This window comes from Podarcis melisellensis (assembly GCF_964234715.1).
Source record: "Podarcis melisellensis genome assembly, chromosome: 13".
Lineage (NCBI taxonomy): Eukaryota > Metazoa > Chordata > Lepidosauria > Squamata > Lacertidae > Podarcis > Podarcis melisellensis.
Window position 1 is genome coordinate 22,595,187 of NC_138545.1, and position 23,849 is coordinate 22,619,035.

At 46.3% G+C, this 23,849-nt stretch overlaps 1 protein-coding gene across 3 annotated transcripts; it reads right to left on the reverse strand.

Moving 5' to 3' along the window:
- Nucleotides 1-52: 52 nt before the first annotated feature.
- On the reverse strand, nucleotides 53-23,849 carry RNF112 (ring finger protein 112). Of its 3 annotated transcripts, XM_081885477.1 has the most exons (15): nucleotides 23,655-23,848; nucleotides 17,212-17,299; nucleotides 16,296-16,370; nucleotides 13,819-14,122; nucleotides 13,141-13,344; nucleotides 12,240-12,377; nucleotides 11,302-11,406; nucleotides 11,144-11,194; nucleotides 10,292-10,348; nucleotides 8,164-8,250; nucleotides 6,933-7,053; nucleotides 5,383-5,513; nucleotides 3,171-3,224; nucleotides 2,397-2,471; nucleotides 53-1,698 (listed from the first exon to the last, which is right to left on the reverse strand). In XM_081885477.1, exons 3-15 carry the CDS (start codon nucleotides 16,316-16,318, stop codon nucleotides 1,156-1,158), a joined length of 1,893 nt encoding a protein of 630 aa, XP_081741603.1. In that variant the 5' UTR covers nucleotides 16,319-16,370; nucleotides 17,212-17,299; nucleotides 23,655-23,848; the 3' UTR covers nucleotides 53-1,155. The 3 variants fall into 3 exon arrangements, with proteins under 3 accessions (XP_081741603.1, XP_081741602.1, XP_081741604.1); XM_081885476.1 differs by lacking the exon at nucleotides 17,212-17,299; XM_081885478.1 differs by lacking the exons at nucleotides 16,296-16,370; nucleotides 17,212-17,299 and having other exon boundaries at nucleotides 23,655-23,849.

Here is a 23,849-nt window from a genome sequence, read left to right on the forward strand (position 1 = left end):
TGCAGTCTGAGCAAGAAGGGGGTGGACAAACCACACAAAGCCAAGCCAGGTGAAATAAATAAATGTATTTCCTGAAACATGAGCCAAGAGAGGCTGGGTGGGCAGGCGAAAGTAATAAGCAGCCCCCAAAGCCAAGGCACTTGGATATAATGCCGGGAATATAGAGTATTTCTGACAATGAATTAGCTTTCCTAAAAGGTGTTGCGTCAGAACATCAAGTTTCTGGGCACTTCAGAATACACTATGGAGAATCAATGGGAAGGTTTCCCTGAGGATGAGAGAGGCTTTGTTCCCATGAACCAGTGCAAATTTCCCAGCAGCCTTTGCTGTTCAATGGAATCGGGAACTGCATCCCTCACTCACCTGACATTGCATACCTGAGAGACAATCAGCAGGGTGCTGAAACTGATTAACCCCCCATGAACATAGTAACAGCTGAAAGGTTTTGACCTGAAATAAACTGCAGGGAGAGGGTGCAGCTTAACTACATGAAGAAGAAAGTAACTTCTTTCCATTCCCTGACTTCACACTAGAGGCTAAAGTGAGGGCTCACTTTTCAATATGTACCTCTTTAAAGAGGTGGCAGTAATGTTTCTCCCAGGATGCCCTTCTAGGATGCCACTAGGCTGCTCCCTAGCTTGTGTTGCTGGTGCTACAGATGGGCCAAGGAAAATATAGGAAGGGTCTGATTTCCCCATCCCCTCCACTCTGCTTATTATCTCAGCATAGGTGTTGGGGGCAAAAGTAACCTGCAAAGGGCCCCCTGTTCTGCATTACCTGTCCTGGGCACTGAAGGAAGCTGGAAATGGACACAGAAGGAAGCACTGCTCCCTTACCTACCACTAGAGAGAATGCAATCACCCTAGCATCAGAAGGCCGCATTACTAGGCCTCAAGTCATCACTAGTGTGTCACCTCTCCATGTTGATGAACACTAAGGGCATGCTATTTCGCTATCCCTTAACCAGCCACGAGAGGGAGAGGGAGAACAATTCTTAATGTGTTTTACAGGACAGTATGTAAGATCCATTCCCCTGTCGCCATCCACACCCTTGGAGATATGCCTGAATGAGAAAAGGAGAGGTGTGCAGGCTAAAGTGATCTGCCACTTGTTTGCAGGGAAGCTGTAAGTCATAGGACTGCCTCTTTGTCAACCCTAAGGTGAGTTCCGTGGCCCAATGAGGCACCTTTCGTCTGAGAGGCTGGTCTCCTCTTCACCTTCAGGGTCGTCTTCACTCACATTCTTGGCCTCCTGGGTCCTCCTCTCCCCAATGCTGCTCCCCACGCCAGCCCCCACCCCACCGCCAATGACCGCAAAGGTGCCTGCGCCAGCCATGGTCCCAATGGCAAATGTAGCGGCAGTGCCAGTGGTCAGCGCAATAGCTTCTGCAGCCAACACGGCAGCTGCCACACCAGCCCCGATGGCTCCACCAGCTAACCCCACAGCACCCACGCCAATTGCCATCCCAGCTTTGAGGGCATGGGACTTGTAGCGACGGTGGTAGCGCTCCTTAAAAATTTGAGCTTCGTGCTTCAGGTGGTCCTCCAGCGACAAGATGGACTCTGTCCGGCCTGGTTCATCACCCTGCAGAGACTCCTCACACCGCCGCATTAATTCGCACTGCTTGCTCAGAAGGCGCCGCGTCATGGACTTGGGAGTCACTTGCAGGCCAGCAATCATGGGGCGACAGAGCTCGTCCTGAGTGGAAGAAGGCAAAGATGTGTCAGGGTTACAGAACTGGGTAGGAGGGGAGGGAAACAGAAAGGAGATGCCAGTTCATGACCCAAGACAATCCCACTTCATAGTAATACAATTGTATTTCTCCTGCCCTTTCTCCCAGAGGACCATATGGCACGCATAGGGAACCTTAGGCCTGGGGGCTAAATGTAACTCTCCAGGCCTTTCTATCTGGCCCTTGGGGACTTTCCCCAAGCATAGCTAGGTCCCCTCTTTGCTAGTCACAGGCCTCACCACTCCTACTTCAAGACCTTCTTGCGAGTTTGTTGTTTGCCTCGCTGTAATGTGTCCATGAATTCTGGCAATGCCTGGTGCTTGCCTGGATATCGGATAGATAGAGATGTGTGAGTGTGTGCAGAAACTAGCCTACCGTACAAAAGTAAAGTCACTCCTGACATTTCACATCCTATCCAAATCATCTAAAAATTTAAATGTTCCTGGGCAGTTCTCTCAAATGGATCCTGCAGACGACACCACCTGTTATCCCTAAAGTGCAACCAACAGTGGTCCAATATTATAAATATGTCCTGCCACCAACAACCTGCACAGCACATTTATTTCCTTCTCCCAAATCCAACCCTCAGAAATTCCTCAAAATCTTCTTTGCCAACATTTGTCTTAACCCACAGCCGCACCTGTTGATTTGGTTCTGCTCATACCTGGTTTCTGATGAACTCTGCAAACTCCTGACGCAGTTTTTCCTGGGTGTCCAGATTGTGTAAGGTGATAGCCATCTGGGGAGGGTGAAAGGAAAGAATGGAAGATTCTCATTTTTCAGTTAAGTCCCCTCAAACCCCATTGCCAGAAGAGGCAAAGGAAGGTAAGTGTTCATTCATGTACCAATCCTGCTTGTGCTGGCCATCTTCTTCAGTTTGCATATGACATTTTCCTTGTGGGGATGGACAGGACTAGAGGCAACTGCCTTACACCAAGCAAACCATTGGTCCATGTGCCTCAGTGTCGTACTCACTGACTGGGAGTGGCTCTCCAGGGTTTCAGGCAGTAGTCACTCCCAGCCTTACCTGGAGCTGCCAGGGATTGAACCCTGAACTTTCTGCATGCATAATGAATAGTCTACCACTGAATTACAGCCCTTCCCTATTAATAACACAGCAACAAAGCTGTCACCCCCCCCCCTCACTGACCTCTCAGTCCCATCTCAAGAAGGTTTTTATTTCATTTATCAAGTGATGAACACCAGTGGTCTGCTATCCAAGCACTAACCAAACCCAGAGCTGCTTAGCTTCAGCAAGGTTATTGTATTATTTGCCATTGAAATATACCCTGGCTGATGGATGCAGTGTCCAAAAATGCAGCTTCTGCTTAAATAGATCAAACAGGTAAGCCAAACGACAAGCAGTATGGGGGCCTGGTCAAGGAAACAGAAGCAGGGCTGATCATGAACATCAGATGATGAGAGTGAAGTTTGATACCTGAGTGACTGAAGAGAAGCCAAACTTATACTTCTTCATCAGAGAGGAGAAATTCTGAAAAGGAGAGAGAAGAAAAGGAGTGGCATCTGAGGATGGGGCTCACAACTGTCTCCTCATACCAAAAGACAGTCACATACTGTCAGAAGCCACAGTGCTGCAGTTAAATACATTCACAGTCCACACGTACATCACATTTGTTTCCCCACACTGGGAGTTTGTACATTCATTTGCTTTTTTTTACAAATGATGTTTTGACTTTCAGCCCTAATAAGGCAACCTCACAGTTAAAGAGACCTTAACATTTAATTAATACAACTAGGATAATAAAAATATCAAGATTGCTATGAGATTTAGAACAAACAAACGTAAGAAGCAGAACCAATGACAAACACAAGAGAAATGGAGTTCAAGCTAGGGCAACTGACAAATCCCAAAAAGGGAGAGAAAAACAAAAAACAAATCTTGACTTTGGCATCATGGCCTAAGTTCCACTGCTGTGGAGTTGCAGCTCAGCCTGTGTGCTAAGACAAGCCACACCCACACTAACACTTGGACATGCTGAAGGGAGTCAACGGCACCACTGAGTTGCAGCAGTATGCCTGACGGAGAGGTCTCATATCTCAAACTTTCTATCAATAGCAGCACTGGCTACACTAGACCTGAAGTACAGCTTAGCAAGTGAGGTGAGTGGCAGGGATGGAAATGAGTTGGTCCCTGTTCCAAAAGCTTTATACTGAGTCAGGCCATTGGGTCCATCTAGCTCAGTACAGTGGTACGTCAGGTTAAGAACTTAATTCATTCTGGAGGTCCGTTCTTAACCTGAAACTCTTCTTAACCTGAGACACCACTTTAGCTAATGGGGCCTCCAGCTGCCGCCACACCGCCGTGCGATTTCTGTTCTCATCCTGAAGCAAAGTTCTTAACCCGAGGTACTATTTCTGGGTTAGCGGAGTCTGTTACCTGAAGTGACTGTAACCTGAAGTGTCTGTAACCCGAGGTACCACTGTACTGTCTGTACTGTATGTTGGCCAGGAGTGGTTCTCCAGGATTTTAGGCAGGAATCTTTCCTGCCTAGAGATCAAACCTTTTGCATGCAAAGGTGTTGCTCTAATACTGAGCTATGGATGCTCCCAATGAATACAGGATGTAGCAAAGTCAGAGTCTTGGTCCATCGGGCTCAGTACTGTCTACACTGACTGGCAGCACCTCTCCAGGGCTCTACCCTAGATGTTCTACCACTGAGTTACATCCACCCATTGGATATCAGCCAGGTCTAAATTATTTTTAGATTAGAACCAGTGGGTATCTCTTTTTCCAAGAGTACACCCATCTACACACATACATACTAGCAGCCTTTCTTCACATAGCCAAAACAGCATCACACAGACACCGAATCTTACTTCAACCCTGTGTTGCAACAGTTACATTTCAGAGAAAAACTAGACTTTGACTGGCCAGCTTTTAAGTCAGCCCCTACAGCTGTGCATTTAACAGTCACACGGTGTCCAGCTATTAGCATGCAATAATGTTTAGCTCTGGGCTGTGAAAAACTTCACCTGCTGAAAAGCAACACAGGGATGAAGAACACCTGCCCCACTGTCAATGCTTATGGTCTACAGCTCCCACCATCTCTGACCACTGGCCACATTGGCTGGGGCTGATGGACCTTGGAGTCCGACAACAAGAGGGCCAACGGATCAAACTTCTGTCATATGTACATGTACATGTTAGGGCAATGTTTTTATTGGTCAATCTCTTTTAGCACATGCCTATACTTTAGTGCAATTAAACTCTAATTAACAGGAGAGCCTCTACTTCTTAATGGCAGTGTAGGGGGGTTTTCGGCAGGCAAAGTGCTTTTGCACTCAGCGTCTCCTTGCCCCCCACATTCCATGCCGGAGTAAGAGCCAGGTACCAAGACGAACTACCCCCATCCCCCCAATCCCTGGGGGGGGGGGAGGATTTGCAAGGAATTACCCTCAATCATCCTTGTTTTCCCTTTGCCAACAATCTCCTGCTGTCATGGGGTCTTCCTCCATTAAGGCAGAGCAGAACCAAAAGCCTCTACTCTTTTATATAAGCCTACCCTAAGCCATCTCTTTGCACATAGCACATCTTCTTTGCCTATCAGAGCAGTGTGACGGGCAGAAATCCAACAGGTGGAATTCTCCATGTTCTGTCCAGATTAGAGACTTGATTCTGCATCTCTTACCTTCACCTTGGCTGCAAGTTGTGCCCCTGTAAGGGCTCTTCCCTCCTGGTCACTCTTTACATGCGTTACAGCTGTTCTGGCTATGTCGTTCCCATAAGCCTTCAGGCAATCTCTAAAATCCTTATCCATGTCTGGAAGGGGAAACAAAAACAAAGCAGGCAATTCAGGCAAAGGAACTGTAACAAATGACGCTCTCAGAACAGCTGCTCCCCCTGGTGGCCACAAAGAATGATGCTGAAGGTTCAGTAAAAGGTAAAGGTAAAGGTACCCCTGCCCGTACGGGCCAGTCTTGACGGACTCTGGGGTTGTGCGCCCATCTCACTTAAGAGGCCAGGGGCCAGCGCTGTCTGGAGACACTTCCGGGTCACGTGGCCAGCGTGACATCGCTGCTCTGGCGAGCCAGAGCCGCACACGGAAACGCCGTTTACCTTCCCGCTGGTAAGCGGTCCCTATTTATCTACTTGCACCCGGAGGTGCTTTCGAACTGCTAGGTTGGCAGGCGCTGGGACCGAGCAGCGGGAGCGCACCCCGCCGCAGGGATTCGAACCGCCGACCTTTCGATCGGCAAGTCCTAGGCGCTGAGGCTTTAACCCACAGCGCCACCTGCGTCCCTACTTGAAGGTTCAGTAGCCCTCCCCAATTTTACATTTGACCATGCCACTGAATATAAGGAGTGAGAAACCAAAAAGCACGTGAACAGAGCATTTGGAGCAGTAACTTAGAACCACAGAATTGTAGAGTTGGAAGGGACCCTGAGGGTCATCTAGTCCAACGTCCTGCACTGCCATCCATGGGTGGGCTCGAACCACCAACCTTCCGGTTAACGGTTTGCATTCAATACCAGGAATGGGTACATGGGGTCTGCCAGATGTTTTTGAACTCCAGCTCCCATCAACCCCAGTCAGGATGGTCAGTGTTGATGACATATCACATGTTCAGCCGCCTTGGTCTGGGGCTAGGCAATGAGAAGCTGTAGCTTCCACCCTCCTGCAGCCTGATCCAGGCTGCTGCTGCCCAGTTAGACATGGGTGGGAGAAAGTGAGAAGAAATGGTAGATCAAAGTGACAGATAACATTTGTTTGCATCACATTTAGGTTTGACATAAGTGATGCCAAAGCCTGAGAAACTGGAAGGATTAAAGGACCCAAGTTATTGCAAGTTGTTTTAAACTTTTTTTAACATTTTGTGTTAGTTCTTGCAACCCACCCTGGGGCCTTGAAGTGAAGGCTTGGTAAATAATGAAAGAAACATCACTTCTTCTTTTTTCTACATGATAGAAGTGGGGAAATGCTTTTCTATTGCTTTGGGGTTAAGTAGTACATGCTGTACTGCTTTCTATGGGCAGACTAAAGAAACAATTAGGACATCTGGCTAGCAAGGAGAAAACGCCACTATGGATTAACAAAGGAGTTTATTATGGAACCAAAGCTCCACTTAGTGGATGAATGAGTGAACAGCTCACATGCTGCACAGAGCTAATGCAGATTAGAGGAGCAAGAGTTGGATTTGGAGCTACTTGTGGGAATGATGGAAAGAGAAGAGGTTCTTACCTGCAAGTGTGCCCTCAGTTCCCACCACCAGCCTCTTGCCAGGGAAGGGCATCAGGTAGCAGCGGGTGCTGGTGCTCCTCAGCGCCTCCAGGGCCCGTGGGTGCCTTTTGGGATCCAGTTTCTGAGGAGAAAGAATGAGAGAGAATTAGATGTAGCCATCCAAAAACAACCACCCGGAGCCAGGCTTGTTGTGAATGGGACTTCTCAAGCACTCTTCCAAAGCAGCTAGTTGGGTTGGATTGATATATTCATATTCGTATTCATATTCATATTATTATTTATACCCCACACATCCGGCTGGGTTTCCCCAGCTACTCTGGGCAGCTCCCAAAAGATTAAAAACAGAATGAAACATCAAACATTAAAAACTTCCCTAAGCAAGGCTGCCTTCAGATGTCTTCTAAAAGTCAGATAGATCCTTGACATCTGATGGGAGGGCATTCCACAGGGTGGGCGCCACCACCGAGAAGGCCCTCTGCCTGGTTCCCTGTAACCTCACTTTTATCTCTGCATGGTTTTCTAATCCATTCAACAAGCCATAACTTCAACAGTAAAAATAATAGAGCCGACGAAGCAAATGATAACTAATACAAACAGCAGTTGGAATAAAAATCCAGAATCCTACATAAGTCCAGAAGCTTAAAGCAATTAGAACAGAAAATCAGGAAGGGGGAAAGTACTTGGCACAAGAATTTAAATATGCCTATTGCAATCAAAGCAGTGGCCCAGTTACACCCACCAGGACATTTCAGCCAAGCCATGCCCACTTACCCTACACCTGTCATCATATTTGATGCCAGGTGTGGGGTAGGTAAAGATGTGACTGGGCCCAAAGGGCATCTCCTATCAACAGCACCTGAAAAGTAGAAAGCTGTGGCCTTCAAAGTATGTGGACAAAAATGAGTTATCTGCATCACTGTGATGACAGATGAGTGATCCTACCCACCAGTTCAAGCTGCCCATGAAGGTAGATGAGATAAGGACCCACCCCACCAGTTGGATCTCATTCCCCATCCCTGAATCAATGGGTCTGGATAAACAAAATGACCTTCTATTCAACCCTAAAAGGCCATAGATTGGGTACCAGGCAAGTGTTCCTTCAGAAGGCATTCTATAAAATGGGGTGCCACCAACAAAAAGGCCCTCTCCCTGGTAACCACTTTACTCACATGGTTGGAATGGAGAAACTGGAGAAAGGCTCTCCATCCAATGCTTCCACTGTCACATTTACCTGTATGGTACTTTGGAGGTAATGCTGTCCCTCCTGGAATCCAAATTCAGGTGGGAAGAACCAGTCACGCACCAGGACATCAAGATGCTGTAATAGAGAGATGAAGCATGTGAACTGCTTTTCCTACAGCTACAATATGCTTCTATTCCTCTTACACAATTCCTTTCAATGACCACACTTTGACTACTGTGTCCAGCTCGGGCACTGAGTCTGTAAGGCTGAAAACTGTGCAGAAAAGTGCAACCCAAATGATGCAAACAATATATCATTTAAATCGGAACCAGTGAAAGCAGTGAATGTCCTGTGTGAGTGTCTGGAAGCAGTTGGAAGGTAGATGGTGGTTAACAGATTGAGGTTGAATCCCAACAAGACAGACGTTTCTGGGGGGACAGGGCAGGTGTAGGGTCTCCCTGGACCTGTTTTGAGTAACTGCCACTAAAGGACCAGTTTGCATTTCTTAGTGCAGAAAGTATTGATCTGATGTGTAGAAATCTTTCCTATTCTGATTAATACAAGAGGATTCTAGAAGCTACTAGAAGTTTCTCTGTGTGAGAGAAGCAAGCAGAAGGGTCATGATTGTTTTGGTTATACCTTCTGGAAGCTGAGTACAGCTGGTTTGAACTGGTTCTCTTATCTCTTCCAATTAAGGTCATGCTGACTATAAATATAGGCCAGAAGGAGCCTGGGTTTTACTTTCTCTTTCTATCACTCTTCCTTCTGGTGTGTACATAGTATGATTAGTGTTAAAGTTTAGTCTTATTTTAAGTTTTTGTAAGTGCTGCAACTGGATTTTAATGGACTGTGCCAATCCTGAATGTACTGGATTTGTAACCATTTATGCTCATTTGCCTTCAGCACTAGTAAAGCTCTGCTGGATGAAGTACAGTTGTCTCTGGTCTATTTTTTGAAACTGCATCGTGTTTAAGTTTTTCCTCCACACGTATGACAATGCCTAGCCACTGGTTCTTTTGGACTCACAGCTGTTCATGGAAGCGCAGGTTAACCAAGTCAGATGGGTGGCTAATAATAATATTGTTATTATTATTAACAGTTGCATTTGTGCATTTTTACCTTAGGGAAAATGTGAATAACAGGGAACATGACAGAAGCATAGAAAACGATGCCTGGTGTTGAGTAATACAGAGAGGGACATGCTTGTTTTCCTGTCTCATAATACACAGGGTGATCCATGAACGGTGTGGAATTCAGAACAAACAATGGAGAATCTTTCCTCACATGGAGCATTGTTTTAACTATGGAAGATGCAGCAACGACCATCAACCTGGTCAGGATAAAGTTACCAATGGCTACCATTGCTACTGCTCAGGTATCAGAGGCAATACCAATTGCTGGAGAAAAACAAGTGGGAGAATGCCATTGTGCTCAGGTTCTGTTTGCAAGCTGAATAAAGCTGAACATGGGAAGATTCGGGGCAAAGAAAAGGAGGCACATACTTAAATGATGGGATTCTCCCCAAGCCATACTCCCTCCTTTGAGCCCTCCTTGCATTCTGATAACGTCTCTTGCTTGCCTGGATGAAGGACAGAGAGGTGAATGCAAGTGTCTGCAGAAACTTGCCTACAGTACAAAGGTAAAAGGCACATTCCTTGGTCTTCTCATGTGTGCTTCTGGCCCTACTCACCATTGGCATGTGACACCTGGAAAGTGACCCAGAAAGAAGCATGGCCATTTGGATGAATGAAATTCCCAACCTTGGGATAGGCAGAATTGCCCAGAGCTGATTTGCATATGAATTGGGTGGACAAATCAATGTCTGCCCAATTATATATCATTTTTGCCTTTTTTCATTCCATATAGAGGTGTTATTTTGGGTTTGTGACACTCTCCTTATGATTGAAAAGAAATGCAAAGGGGTGTTTTAAAAAGCAGCAACAAAAACAGTGGGAAGAGCAAATTATTGGGCGCTTGCAAATGAGAGAAAAAGAGATGTGGGTGCCAGGCAGAGGAACACGAGGCTGGGAGAGGTGGCTGAGGCGATGGGAACCCAGGAACAAAGGAGCTCTTTGACAGATCGGCGAGGCAGAGAACATGAACAACATGGCAATCATAGGAGAAGGAAAAGAGAATGGAACAAAGAGAAGGAAGTGGAACAGCCGGTGCGCATTACCTGAAAGGGCTTTAATCTGCAGGAGCCTCCTACCGTCTCAGCTACATACATGAACATCTGTGGGCAGAGGAAGTGGGAGACCCACCCAGGAAATGAAGAAATCTGGTTTACTTAGCCCTTTAGCCCAGCCCACAAGATCTATTCCCCTCTCAAGAGGCCATGGGCTTCAGAAGCAAGGAGCCAAAACTACACTGGATAAAATTATGGCTATGGTATTTATTATATTGTGGTATTAGTTATGTACATCACCATTTGTATCCCCACCCCTACAACAATAGTTGGAGTCATCTCATTTTATGGTCATAATATCCCTTGGAGGTAGGCAAAGCTGAGGAAGTCTTGACTGGTCCATGATTAGTTGCATGGTTGAACAACATTCAAACTCAGTCCACAGCAATCTTGGTCCAAAAACTCCATCCACAACATCTGGAGAGCTACAGGTCAGGGAAAGTTGCCCTAGGGATTTATTGCCTTTCACTGCGGTGTACAGCATGGCTTGCTCGAGCTATCTCTTGGCATCTGCTTTTCCAGCATTTTCTGGCAGTGCACGGATTCTCTGCTTGCAGTGTGAGGCAGTTTTAGCTGCATGGATTGTTCTGCTGGGCAGAAACCTGCCTTTTGTCTATCAGGGACTGTTAGACAAAAATAAACTTTGTCCCTTCCAGTTCTATATATCCAGCCTTCTGCTTCCCTGAAACTTGGGGGAACTCAGGAATTCTGGATCTTGCCCACCCACTTTCTAGCCCACATGGCGAGAACCAGCTATTTTTATTCCAGCCAACTACCGTATTTTCCTCATCCTTCCCCTGGATAATGCCCAATCCCCCTTTCCCCTTTTACAATCCTACTCACCTCCAGGTATTCCAAATCTGGGTCCTTCATCATGGTGACCAAATTGAGTATCTAGGAAGAAACAACAGAGGTGTCAGAAGATGCGCTGAACTTACTTTTGCAGCAGGAAGGAAGAAGAGAAAGCACACCTGGAAAGGGGGGATCTGGCAGGAACCCACCTGATAGGAGCTGAGCAGCATGGAGAAAGCTGAGAGCTTGACACCATCTTCAACATTTCTTTCCACATCCATCGACCCCTCTGTGTCCACCAAGAACATGGCAATCTAAAGGGACAGTAAGATATTAACGGACTCTCATAGGAGAAGTTTCCTGAGAGAAAAGGAATTAGTTTGGCCAGCAGGCTCCAAAGTACCTACTTATAGCTTATAGGTGGCATGTGTCTGTTGTGGATGGTAAGCCATATTGGCTCCTTGTCCATTGCTGAGCCCAAGTGGGTGGTATGTGCCTTGAACATCCTAAATGTCTTGGGATCCAAATTCCCCATGAAGTTCTTCTTGCACTCACCTGCCAATGTCATGAGATCTTCCAGAGAGGCCCTGATCTAAATGCCCACCATAGAATTTAGAGGATGTGCAGTGTAGTATAATGGTTAGAATATCAAACTAGGATCTGGAAGGCCAGAGTTCACTCAGCCACAAAGCTCACCAGATAACCACAAAAAAGTCACTGTCTCTTAGCCTAACAGACTTCACAGGGTGGTTGTAATTTTGCAAGGAGAATTCTGCCTTTTCTGTGGTGTCACTCCAACTTCAATCCCCAAGGCTGCAGTTCCAGTACTAACATTATAAGCTCTACAGTGCAAGGAGAAGACCTTCCCATTTGCCTGGGCATTTTAGTACTTTGGACCATGACTCCAGTACTGTCTGAGGCTTATGGGAACTGTAGTCCACAACATCTAAAGAACAGCAGGATGGGGAAGGATGAGTCAGGATGCGAGGAGTGTGGGGCAGAGATTATGTGGAATGGAAGCATTTCATGAGGACATCTCCAGGGGGCTGGGATGACCAGAAGGTCCCATTTCCATTGAGGGAGAGAAGCTTTCTTGCTCTTGTTCTTTCTCTAGTTACCTTCACAGCCTGTGCTGTGCTGCTCTTACCTTTTCATGTTCACTCTGGACCCAAAATGGCCGACTCCATATCCACACACCCTTGGTGGTGGTGTTAGGTCCTGGTCGCCATTCAAAACCCGTCAGTGCTTCATCTTCCTGACCCATCCATGATCCGTCCTCAGCATCCTGTCAACAAGGAAGAAAGGCAGAGGATGGTGATCTTGTTAAACCCACAGAATGTTCATGAAGACAGGGGATGGAAAGGCAAGCTATGTGGTATTGAGCTAGATAGGACAATACCACTCTCTGATTCAGAGCCCATAAGGGTGGAAGAGAGCAAGAGTGTCTCTGGTTGCCCTTCCCATCCACCTGGAGCATCTGCCCTGCATACAATGTATGTCTCTGAATACCAATTGTAGAGAACTGCAAGCGGGGAGAGGACTGTTGTACTTAGGTTCTATTTGAAGGCTTCCCATAAGTATCTAGGTGGCCACTGTGAAAACAGGATGGACTACATGAAACTTTGCCCTGATCCAGCAGGGCTCATCTTCATATACCTCTGCTACCCTTAGATGTCCACACAGCTGCTTAACTTCTGCTTGGACCCCAAATGTGCGCCAGGGTATAATCTGAAGGTGCATGTGGTCACCACTTTGCTAAAGCTAAGCAGGTCTGGGTCTGGATGGCTGACCACATGCACACTGCCCTCATTTAAAATGTCAGGATATAAACAAAATAAAATAAGTAATATTTCAGCTGTGACTTGCACAAAATCCATTGCACAAAAGTCCATTTGTACAGCTGATTACCTAGATGAGATGGGGCAACATGATCTGTGAAGGATATTCATGCAAGCCAGACCCTTTTCAAATGGAAATTCTGCAAGCATCACCTACTGACCCACCCTAACAACACACACAGAGAGAAGTTCCCATGCATTTGTTCTCACCAGGTTCTGAAGCCGCCGTAGAAGAAAGTTCAGCAGGAAGGATTTCCCTCGCCGTTGCTCCCCAAGAATGGAGACGAGGCAGACAGGGGCATCCTTCACCTGCCCCTGCTCCAAGCAGCGGCTCAAGGCTTCCTCATCCAGGCAGAGATCTCCATCATCATCCAAGCCCACCAGCTGCACTGGCTTTCCTGGCTCCAGTATCTCCTGAAAGAGAAGGGAGATGGATAGGTCACCCAGATCTGAAGATGCTCCACAGTCTGGCAACCCCATGCATCTTAGAGACGTCAACACAGAAGAAAGCACAGCAGATCAATTTATAATCATGATCAGTTTTACATCAGGCTGGCAACTGAGCGTCCGTGCACCAAAATCTTGCTAGCAGATGACGACTGTTGGCCACCCACAGTATATACAGCTCTTCCTTTCTTGACCAATAAATCTCACCACAGCAGGCTAGAATTTTAAGGTGTTTTAGGGCATATTGCTATTTGGAGGTGAGCATTCATACCATTCATTTTCTATTGGGACAACTCATTGTCAGAGGAGGAGCTAGGAAAATGCAAAATATGATTCCCCAGCCAGCACTTGCATTGATGCTGTGATTTCTTCATGTTGCATCAAGTGTCCTAGTGGAAATGGTATAAGATGGTTACTTATATAAGCCAGATTGGGTCTTACCAGTTCCTCCTCAACCACCTCCTTTACAGGCAACTGTCCAATTTTCTCCACCAGGCTCCGCAGCCGAGTGTCTGGGATCATCCTCTCCCGGCTGCAGGGATGGCGGCATTCGGGGCAGCGGTACCCATAGCGCGAGGTTCCACTCCAGTGGGCAGAGAGGCAGACCCTGCAGAAATTGTGCCCACAGTCAATGGATACAGGGTCCTCAAAGGGTTCGAGGCAGATGGAACAAGTTATGTCCTCTTTCAGGTCCTGGATCATGCCTCCTGCAGACGTCTTTGTGGGGCTTGCCAGTGAGCTCAGCCTGCAAAAAGCAAACAGATAAAATGCAAAGCTGAACAGTGAAACTCTGGTTTCTGACAGTACCTCATTCTGCTGTGTCCACAAATAAGGCCTTGGTTAAAACCCAACTGTAATCATGTTTACGCATTTCACTCAGTTAATTGTCTGGGATGTGACCTCCCCTTGCTGAATGCTCTTTCTTGGAAGAACAAAGTTGAAGAACCGTTTGCAATGGGCTCCCAATGAATATCAGGCTTCTGCTTAGACTCTGAAGGACCCTGAATTCTGTTTTTGGCAGCTGCTGTGGAAAAGAGAGGTGGGGTACATGAGCAAATCCACCTGCTCATTTCCACCTGGCAACCCTGCTGATCTTGAGGCCCATAAGTTTCCTCAGGATTGGGAAGGGGGAAGAAACACCAGCTGTGGCTTACTACCTGATTTTCAGCCTAGAGATGCCTTCTCTCAAGACATTGGAGGATCCTGAATTCTATTTATGCAGGCTGATATGGGGAAGAATGATGGGGTAGGTGAGTAAACCTGTCAACATTTCTCTACCTGGTAGCCCTACAGATTTTGAAGCCTATGAGTTTTGTTGTGACAGAGAATGAAAGAGAAACACCAGTTAAGGCTTATTGCTTAGACAAGGAGCTATAAACATCAGACCTGTTCTTAGATTGCCTCTGGGCAGGGCAGGCAGTCTGAGGAGGATGACTCATAGAAAAAGCTTCCTGGAGTTAACTCCTTATGCACACACCAAGGTGGACACACCAAGGGTACAAAAATGAACTTCATGAGACTTGAGTCCTACAGTGACACATGGGAATGCTCCCCTCTGCAGAAGAAGAAGAAGAAGAAGAAGAAGAAGAAGAAGAAGAAGAAGAAGAAGAAGAAGAAGAAGAAGACGACGACTCCAGAGTGTTTATCGTCTTAGGAAAGTATTGTCCCTTGAACTAAAGACATCTTAGCAGCGATGTGCCTATCACAGCATTATTACACTTAGAACTCACCATCGATTCCAGTCAAGTTGTCCAATATGGTTCCAAACTCAACCCACTTTTATCCTCTCAGCAACTCTGTACCATACCCTAGGCCAGTGGTGGCAAACCTTTTGGAGATTGAGTGCCCAAACTGCAACCCAAAACCTACTAATTTATCATAAAGTGCCAACACAGCAATTTAATATGGGATGATAATTAACATACCATAATAAAATGAGCTGGGGGGCTGCCCTGAGTTGTTGAGCTTTTTTGGGGGGGGGGGGGCTTGGGACACAGTTGTTTTTTTGGGGGGGAGAAAAACACTCTCACACATTATAAACGCTTCCTATGGCACACGGAGCAGAAACAACACATAGTCTCAAGGATCGCAGGCAGCAACCAATCAACAAAAACCCTTGACAAAGTCACCAATCGCAGGAACTACAACCTGCTGGCTGCAAAAAATCCCACCAATTGCTGGGGGTGGGGCAGGAATACAGCTGCTTTGTGGAGGTAAACTGCCTCTAAGCTGCTGTGGGGGGGGGAGTGGTTTACTCATGAGGAGGCATGGGGGGAAGTGGCTGCCCAATTTGAAAACCCCAAACAATGGCACTGCTGGCATAATCACACATGCCAACAGAGAGGGCTCTGCATGCCCACTCTGGCACCTGTGCCATCGGTTCACAACCACTGCCCTAGGCTGAGAGATAGTGATTGATCTGCTGTCCACCCATCAAAGGACAAGGATGATTAGGGATCTGACTCTGGGTTTCCCCAGTCCCAGTCTGACACTCTAATTCCTATGCTACAGTGGCAGTAATAATCATGGGGGGAAAAGGTTGAATCAAATCTAGATATTTTGCTGATTCTTTCAGACATCATTTCCTAAGACATGCATTTCTTTTTCTTTCCTGGTAGAGCCAGTGTGGTGTAGTTGTTAAGAGCAGTGAACTTGCAATATGATGAACTGGGTTCGCTTCCCCACTCCTCCACATGCAGCTGCTGGGTGACCTTGGGCTAGTCACACTTCTCTGAAGTCTCTCAGCCCCACTCACCTCACAGAGTGTGTGTTGTGGGGGAGGAAGGGAAAGGAGAATGTTAGCCACTTTGAGACTCCTTAAGGAGAGTAAAAGGTGGGATATCAAGTCCAAACTCTTCTTCTTTTCTAGTAGGGTTGGTGAGTGGGTGAGGAGAATAGCTAAACAAGAGCCAACTCACGGTTTAGTATTTGTGTTTCCCATCCTGGGGATAGGATGATGTTGGCAGCCTCCCACAGTATAACCTTCCCTGCTCCTAGAACAAAAAGATAATGTTACTGTTAGCCAGTGCTTCCTTTGCTCAGTATCCTCTGGTGTAATGTAAGGAATAGAGAAACAAAGGAGCAGCAGCAGCAGGAGGTGGTAAGGGTGCATAGGAGATCACTAAAACACATGGAGATCCCCCTCTTTCACCTTATTTGGGATGCAATAAATATTTATTTCATTATTCATTTCTTACATTTCTATCCCACTTTTCCTCTAAGGAACTAAAGTGGTGTACATACTTCTCCTCCCAGTGTTTTTGTTTTTTAAGAAACAAAGGTGCAGATACTCACCACGAAGCTGTTACAGTAAATGTCACACTTTTAGCATGGGGGGAGGGGTACCACCCACATGAAAAAGAAAGGGAGTAAGAGACTTGGGGAAACCCAAAGGTTTGCCAAGGTAGAAGAAATAAGGGGGAAACTTAAAGGGGAGGATGAACCCCCACAAACAGCCCAATGCTAAGTAGCCATGGCATGCAGACTATTTAGAGGAAGAGAAAATGGACTGGAGTCACTAGAATTCTGAACAAAAGCACTCCATGTTGCAATATTTAGCTGCAGGTACTACATACCGTATATTTTTTCCTATTTACTTGTCATGTCTGGCCTGCCATCATTATAATCATCTTACACTTGTAAGTCATCATGCGGCGAGTATGAAAGTGTGAACCATCAGCTAAAAACGATGGAGTTACATAGGATCCAATGGAGTCACTTCTGTGTTTGGGGATAGAGGAGGCATTTATACAGGTGCAACTTAAAGGATGGGGCCAGGGAGAGCAAAGTTCAAATCGCCACTCATCTATGAAGTGCCAATCACATCCAACCTACCTTACAAAGATGCTGTGAGGGTAAAATGGGCAGGTGGGAGAACTACAGCTGTTGCCTTGAACTCCTCAAAGGAAGAATTTTCTTTTTTCTTTTTAAATGTCATGAAAGAAACAAACTGAATAAAATGAAATGGAGGATGGCGGAGGCTGAAGCTGATGATATGTTTGTGTGTATGCTGCTCTCCCAGACTGAATAATCTACCAGTGGGCCAAAAACGTTTCAGGAAGTCTCTGCTGTACAGAAAGTGTAAGGGTGTTGCTCACAACAGGCTGGCGGTTAGAGATATCAACTCCACAAACTACCAACTTTAATCTTTTAAGTCGTAATGAAGCTCCAACTGAGGCACCCTTCCTGTAGTAGTTTTCTTTTTCTTTTTCTGTTTTTAAAATTTTATTTGCTTAATTCAAATAAACAAAAGAAAGATTCTTCATCATCCATTAATACAAAATTATAAAGCAAATCAACTAAAAGGGGGAAAACCCTAATATAATAAAATAAAGAATATCTTCTTACTTTACATATAACTTCCCATCCACTCCATTTTTCACAAATTCATTATTAACTTATTGCCAAAACTTGTCAGATTGTAATGAAGCTCCAATTGAGGAACCTTTCCTGTAGTTATCAGGCTAATCTAGACAAGCATGCCTACACAGAGAAGCAGAAGTGAGAAAAATCTACTCCAAAGCTATTCTATGATTGTTTTTTATATTGTCATTTTATGTTGTAAACCGACCTGAGATCTACAGAAAAAATACATACAGTGGTACCTTGGTTCTTGAACTTAATCCATTCTGGGAGTCCCAAAACCATTCGAAAACCAAACTGTAGCTTCCAATGGGCTGCAAGAGCTTCCTGCACTCAAGCGGAAGCTGTGTTGGATGTTTGGCTTCCGAAAAAACATTCGCAAACCAGAACAAGCAGCAGAGAAAGCCAATTGGGCACCTGGGGCGGTGTGTGTGCCCTGGGCCCAGAGGTGGGGGCAGCCACCCACAGGGCGGGGCGAGCCGGGGCAGAAAGCTCCTTGGGGCCTCCAAGGAGTCTGCCTGCCTCCTCCCACTCAGCTGCCCTGCAGCTGGACTGTTTGGAGCAGAGCAGAGCCTGCGGGCACCCAAGCAACCGCATCACTCCCAGGAGAGACACATGGCTCGGTCGCGCTACAGGCCCCATGCTGAGTGCCGCCTGGCATTTTGTCACCCCCCTCAGTGGTGACACCTGGGGTGAACCACCACCCCACCTCACCCCCCTTCCTCCACCCCTGACTGGAACACTTCTGGGTTTGAGGCGTTTGAGAGCCAATACATATGAGTACCAAGGTGTTCGAGAACCAAGGTGTGACTGTACAGTGGTACCTCAGGATGTGAACGGGATCCGTTCTGGAGCCCTGTTCGCATCCTGAATGGAACGCAAGACACGACAGTGCGTCTGCGTGTGTGTGGGTCGTGTTTTGCGACTTCCACGCATGCACGTGACGTCATTTTGACCGTCTGTGCATGCACGAGTGGCAAAACCCGGAAGTAACGCACTCAACCTGAAGCATATTTATCCCAAGGTATGACTGTACTACTGTAACAACAACAACAACAACAACAACAACAACAACAACAACAACACAGTTTTAAAGGCTATAGATTGTTTAATTATCCAAAGGCCTGGGAGAAGAGGAAAGCTTTTGCCTGGAACCTAAAGATATCTAACAAAGGGGCCAGGTGAGCCTCCCTTGGGAAAGCATTCCACAAGCAGGGAGCCACCACAGAGAAGGCACATTCTCATGTTGCAACCCTCCGGCCCACTTTTGAAGGAGGCACACTTACCCAGCTTTGGGAAGGCAGTGCAAGGGCTGGGAAGGGGCACTCAAATGTTGAGGGTCTTAAGGGCTGCATGTGGCCTCCGTGCCTTTTATTTGACCAACCCTGCCTGTTTGGCCAAATGGTGGAACGGAGATAAGCATTGAACAATAGCACATATTTTGTTTTGCAGTACAACTCCCATTAGCACCAGCATTGGGGTAGATTGTTTGGAGGGCACCAGGTTGCTAGATATAGGGAAAGACCTGAAAATGCCCTTGAGCTAATGGAGCTGTCATGCAAGCCTCTGCATTAAAAAGAGATGAGGAGAAACTGTGTCAGAGGCGAGGAAACAGATGGCAAAGATAAGCTAGGCACTTCTTTGTTTTGTTCTCTTGGTTTAAATGCTGCCTGGTGCAAAACTGGGCTTGCATGAATGTCTGAGAGAACCAGGTATGAGTGGGCAAGAGATAGGGGCAGAGGAAATCCTCATTGGTGGTGGTTTAAATTCACAACATTTCTTCTGCTCAGTTTGCCAGCTTCTGAAATAAGATACCGGGCATCTTCTCCAAAGGATGCAGAAAACTCTTTGCCGCTGGATGTAAAGATCTGCATGTGCTCAGAGGCACTTATGCATCAGGTTATGTGACCTTTACTTCCAGTGGAGAGAGCAGCTTCCCTGTACAAAAACCTGCACATGGAGGACTGTCCTAGAATTGCAGAGTTGGAAGGGACCCTGAGGATCATCTAGTCCAACCCCCTGCGATGCAAGAATATGCAACTGTCAAACCAGCATTATCAGCACCACACTCTAACCAACTGAGCCAGGAGGCCATTTCAAATATGAGAGCTCCACACATGCATGGGAGCCCCTGCAATCAGTTTGCACCATCAAAAGTGGCACTTTATAATTAAGTTCCAACCCTGTGCAAAAATGACCAAAGGCACATTTATTGAACGTTAGAGAATTCACTGCACACACATTAACTCAGTGATCTTGCCCTTTAATTTCCTTAAAATTATTGTGGTTTCCTTCATTAAGTGGAAGAACGTTGGCAGATTACCTAATTGCTCTCTCTCTCTCTCTTGCGGATATTTACTAACAGTACATCATGCAGGCCTTCAAGACTTGTGCAACCTTCTCCTTGAGGGTTCCTTGAGGTGCCCGTTTCTTCAGATGTCTGATTTGGCCACAGCAGCATACGCCTTAGTTACATCCTGTTTGTATTACTCTAACCCGTTCTGTGTGGGGCTGCCTTTCAAAAATGCTCAGAAACTTCAACTGGCTCAAAGAGCTGCAGCCAGTTTGTTGACTGGGGCTCATTATAGGGAGCATATGACTCCCTTGCTAAGGCAGTCTACTTCTAAGGACAACTCAAAGTGCTGGTTATGACCTATAATGCTGTACAAGGCTTAGATCCAAGCTATCCGAAATACCATATTCTCTTATATGAACCTGCCCGGGTTCAGAGATTTTCAAGGGAAGTCTTTTTCTTAGTCCTGCCACCATCTCTGGCACACTTGGTGGGGACATGGGAAGAGGCCTTCTTGGTGACTTCTCCCAGATTTTGGATCTCCCTTCCTGGACAAGCTAGGCTGGCTCCCTCCTTGTTGTCCTGCTGCTGACATGTGAATACCATTTTGTTCCCACAGGCTTTTGGGAATTGACAGCTTTTATGGTGCTGTGCTGTTTTTTATTGTAATTATTTGAATGTTTTAAATAGATTTTATATCTGTATATACAATTAATTATATTATTATTATCATTGTAATGATCGTTTTTCCTGAGTTTAAAGCGATTAGAGTTTTTATCTGTAAGCCACATAGGTGCCAGCTCCCTGGGGCCCTGTGTGCCTGAGCACCCACAAAATCCCCCATGAAGGGGCCGGGCACCCACAAATTTCAGTGCCAGGGCCATGCATACTGCATGGCACCCATGGCCACAGGGCCAAGCTGGCACTCCTGGTAAGCTGCCTTGAGTCCTGTAAGGTGAAATGGCAGGGTATAAATAAATACATTATTATAATAATAATTTGTCCTTTCAGGCCAGTCACCGTATGATTTTACCCATTCACTGCACATATGTAGAGTTTCTCTCCCTCTTTCTGTTTAGAGGTGCAAAATCTACACAGAAGGTCCTCAGCACTCTCCATACTCCCAAAAGTATGCTCCAAATAATTGCACTGTTATATTGTAGGAGAACCAGGGGTCAAGGATGAAAGAGAGTGACATGCTAAAACCAACTAGCAAGTTTGTGACTGAGGGATTTTGGCTCCCTGCAATACAGCTTGGTATCTTACAATCTGATCCAACCCGTGAATTGTGCCATCAAGTTATCCCCAGGTGACTGGGTTTGAAATTACAGTCTTAGTCAGACACCACTACACTACAGTGGCTCTGGTCATTAAACCTCAGTAGCAACAATAAAGGGTGTTGGCAGCCTTTAAGTTATTGGGCATTGCTGCTGAGTTAATCTCTCTGTTAGTATAGGAGGTATAAATAGCAGACTTTATCTGGGAAAGGAGGAAGGGAGGGATGGACCTCTACTCAGGGAGGTGGATGTTGTCTTCATGGAGAAAGGGAGGGAGGAACTAACCTCTACTTGGGGATGGAGATATTTAGTGATGAAAAGGGAAGAACTGAGGAAGAACAGGATTTTCATCCCTTAAGGATATAAACAAACAAGGAAGCTTCATTATACCAAGTTAGACCATGGATACATCTAGCTCATATTGATATCAACCAGCATCAGCTCTCCAAGGTCTCTGGCAGGGAATTTTTTCCAGCCCTGCTGGAGACTGAACTAGCCAAGTATCTTTTGCATGTGGAAGAATGCGCTAGTGCGAAGCTATATGTGTCTGAGGAGCTCTAATTTTGGAAAGAGGATCTACACCTACTTCCTCCCAGTCTTCAGCTTAATTTGAATCAGGGACACCTAAAGTGTTAAGCCCAGAACTGTTACCTTCACTGCCAGCACCTAACCTCACAGCATCCAAAGCAAGAACATCAGGCTGGATCCAGAGGTTAAGTTAGCTACACTTTTGTCCCAATGGAATATAAAGTCAAGCCATGGCCATTGATTTCAACAGGACTACAGAGTAGCTTGAACTTTCTTTGTATCCAACCCACAGTGTCTGTGAGCATTTACAAGGTGGCTCAATGAGTCAGTGTGTCTGGTTCTTAACCAGAAGGTTGGTGGTTCAAGCCCACCCAGGGATAGATGTGAACAGGATTCCTGATTTTGCGGGGTGTTGGACTAATTAATCCTTGAGGTACCTTCCAACTCTACAGATACTACTATGATCACTGATACACAGAAGACATGCATAGGACACCATATATTGGCCTTCCTATGCAAAAAGGCTGATAGGATACATTTTGTACAGGAGTAGAGCTAGAAATGTGTGCTTGAAGGTGAGCCCTGCCTTTCCTTGAGATAATACCCTTCATTTATTCACTGGATTTCCATACCAACGTTGATACAAATAATACCGAGGCAGTTTACAGTAAAAACATAAAGCAACTAGAATTTTAAGGGAGGAGGGAAGGTTGCCATTTATCATTTCTGCTAGCCCTTCATTGACTATAATGGGTACAAAGTATAGGAACCAACCCCTAGGGGCTGTGGGGACTTCAGCCCCCACAATAAAATATTTGAGGGGGCCAGACCCTCTCAAAGTTGGTGGGCATTCCCATTCAAATAGTGTGTGTGTGTGTGTGTGTGTGTGCGCGCACACACACACACACGCGCACTGTGTCATGTGATCAGTTATGTGGAACGGGGCTTACCTGGGCCCCCACAATATTTTATTCAAGTTGGCACCCCTGGTGTAATGATCAGAATGGCTATAAAGGTATGTTTGGTGAGAAATTGGCTCTCTTCCTCTTTTTACCGCTTAACTTAGCAACTTTTAGAAGTGACACATTTCAGGCAAATTGAACCAAGGAATTGGAGACGCAGGCACCAATGCTATAAGCACACTTATATAAGGTCATGGATAGCCAATGTCTGACATGCCCTCCAGATAATTTAAACTACAACCCCCATCTGCCCCAGCCAATTCACTGGTCAGGAATTATTGGAATTGTAGGCACCAAGTTGTCTAACCCTGAACTAGGAGGTAAGGCAAAGAGAACAGTGCAGCAGGAAGCTTTCTTAACATTGCAATAACACCGAAATGATCCCTAAACGTTCACTTCGATGTTTTTTATGCCCAATCCTGTCCCCAAGTCGTCCTCTCTCCTGCTTCGTATCAAAATACCCTCGTAAAGAATCCAAGGGGAAGAAATGCATTGACACACCCCGCACTTTGTGCACCTTTCTCTTTTTTAAAAAACAACAACAACAAAACAAAACCTGCAGCTGTCAAAGGTGGAGCTGAAATCCCACCCGATCTTCAGGACGCGAAGTTTCCCAAGCAACGAAGGCAGAAAGACGAGGAGGCTAAATCTATCTTTAAAACACAAGGAAAAGAAGAAAGAAGCCCACGAGGAACGAGGAAGAAGGGACGGGAGGCTCCCTCTCCGTCAGCTGAGCATGACAATGCATGGCACAAGGATCAGCCTCCTGCATGCCAGAGGAGGCAGGAAAAGGGGGCGGGGGCGGAAAGAAAAGCCCCTTACCCAGGAGATACATCTGCGGGTGCACGCTCCTACCTGCTCCCGATCACGCTCCGCAGACCCCTCAACAATGCCTGCGGGCGAAGGCGTAAGAAGTGAAAGTAAAAACATCGTCGTTGCGCGAAGAACGCACAGCTACTTCCCCATTCTGGCGATGCTTCTGAGAAGGCAGGAGCGATTGGCCAATAGAAGGTGACTCCGGACTGTGCTTTTTGCGGGGGGGGGGGGGAG

Coding starts and splice junctions, on each gene's coding strand:
- RNF112 (XM_081885476.1), bottom strand. CDS start 16,318: ATGGGAAACACAAATACTAAACC. Junction 14,123..16,295: donor GGAAACACAAATACTAAACC/GTGAGTTGGCTC, acceptor TGCTTTTTGCAG/GCTGAGCTCACTGGCAAGCC. Junction 13,345..13,818: donor AGGTGGTTGAGGAGGAACTG/GTAAGACCCAAT, acceptor CTTCTCTTTCAG/GAGATACTGGAGCCAGGAAA.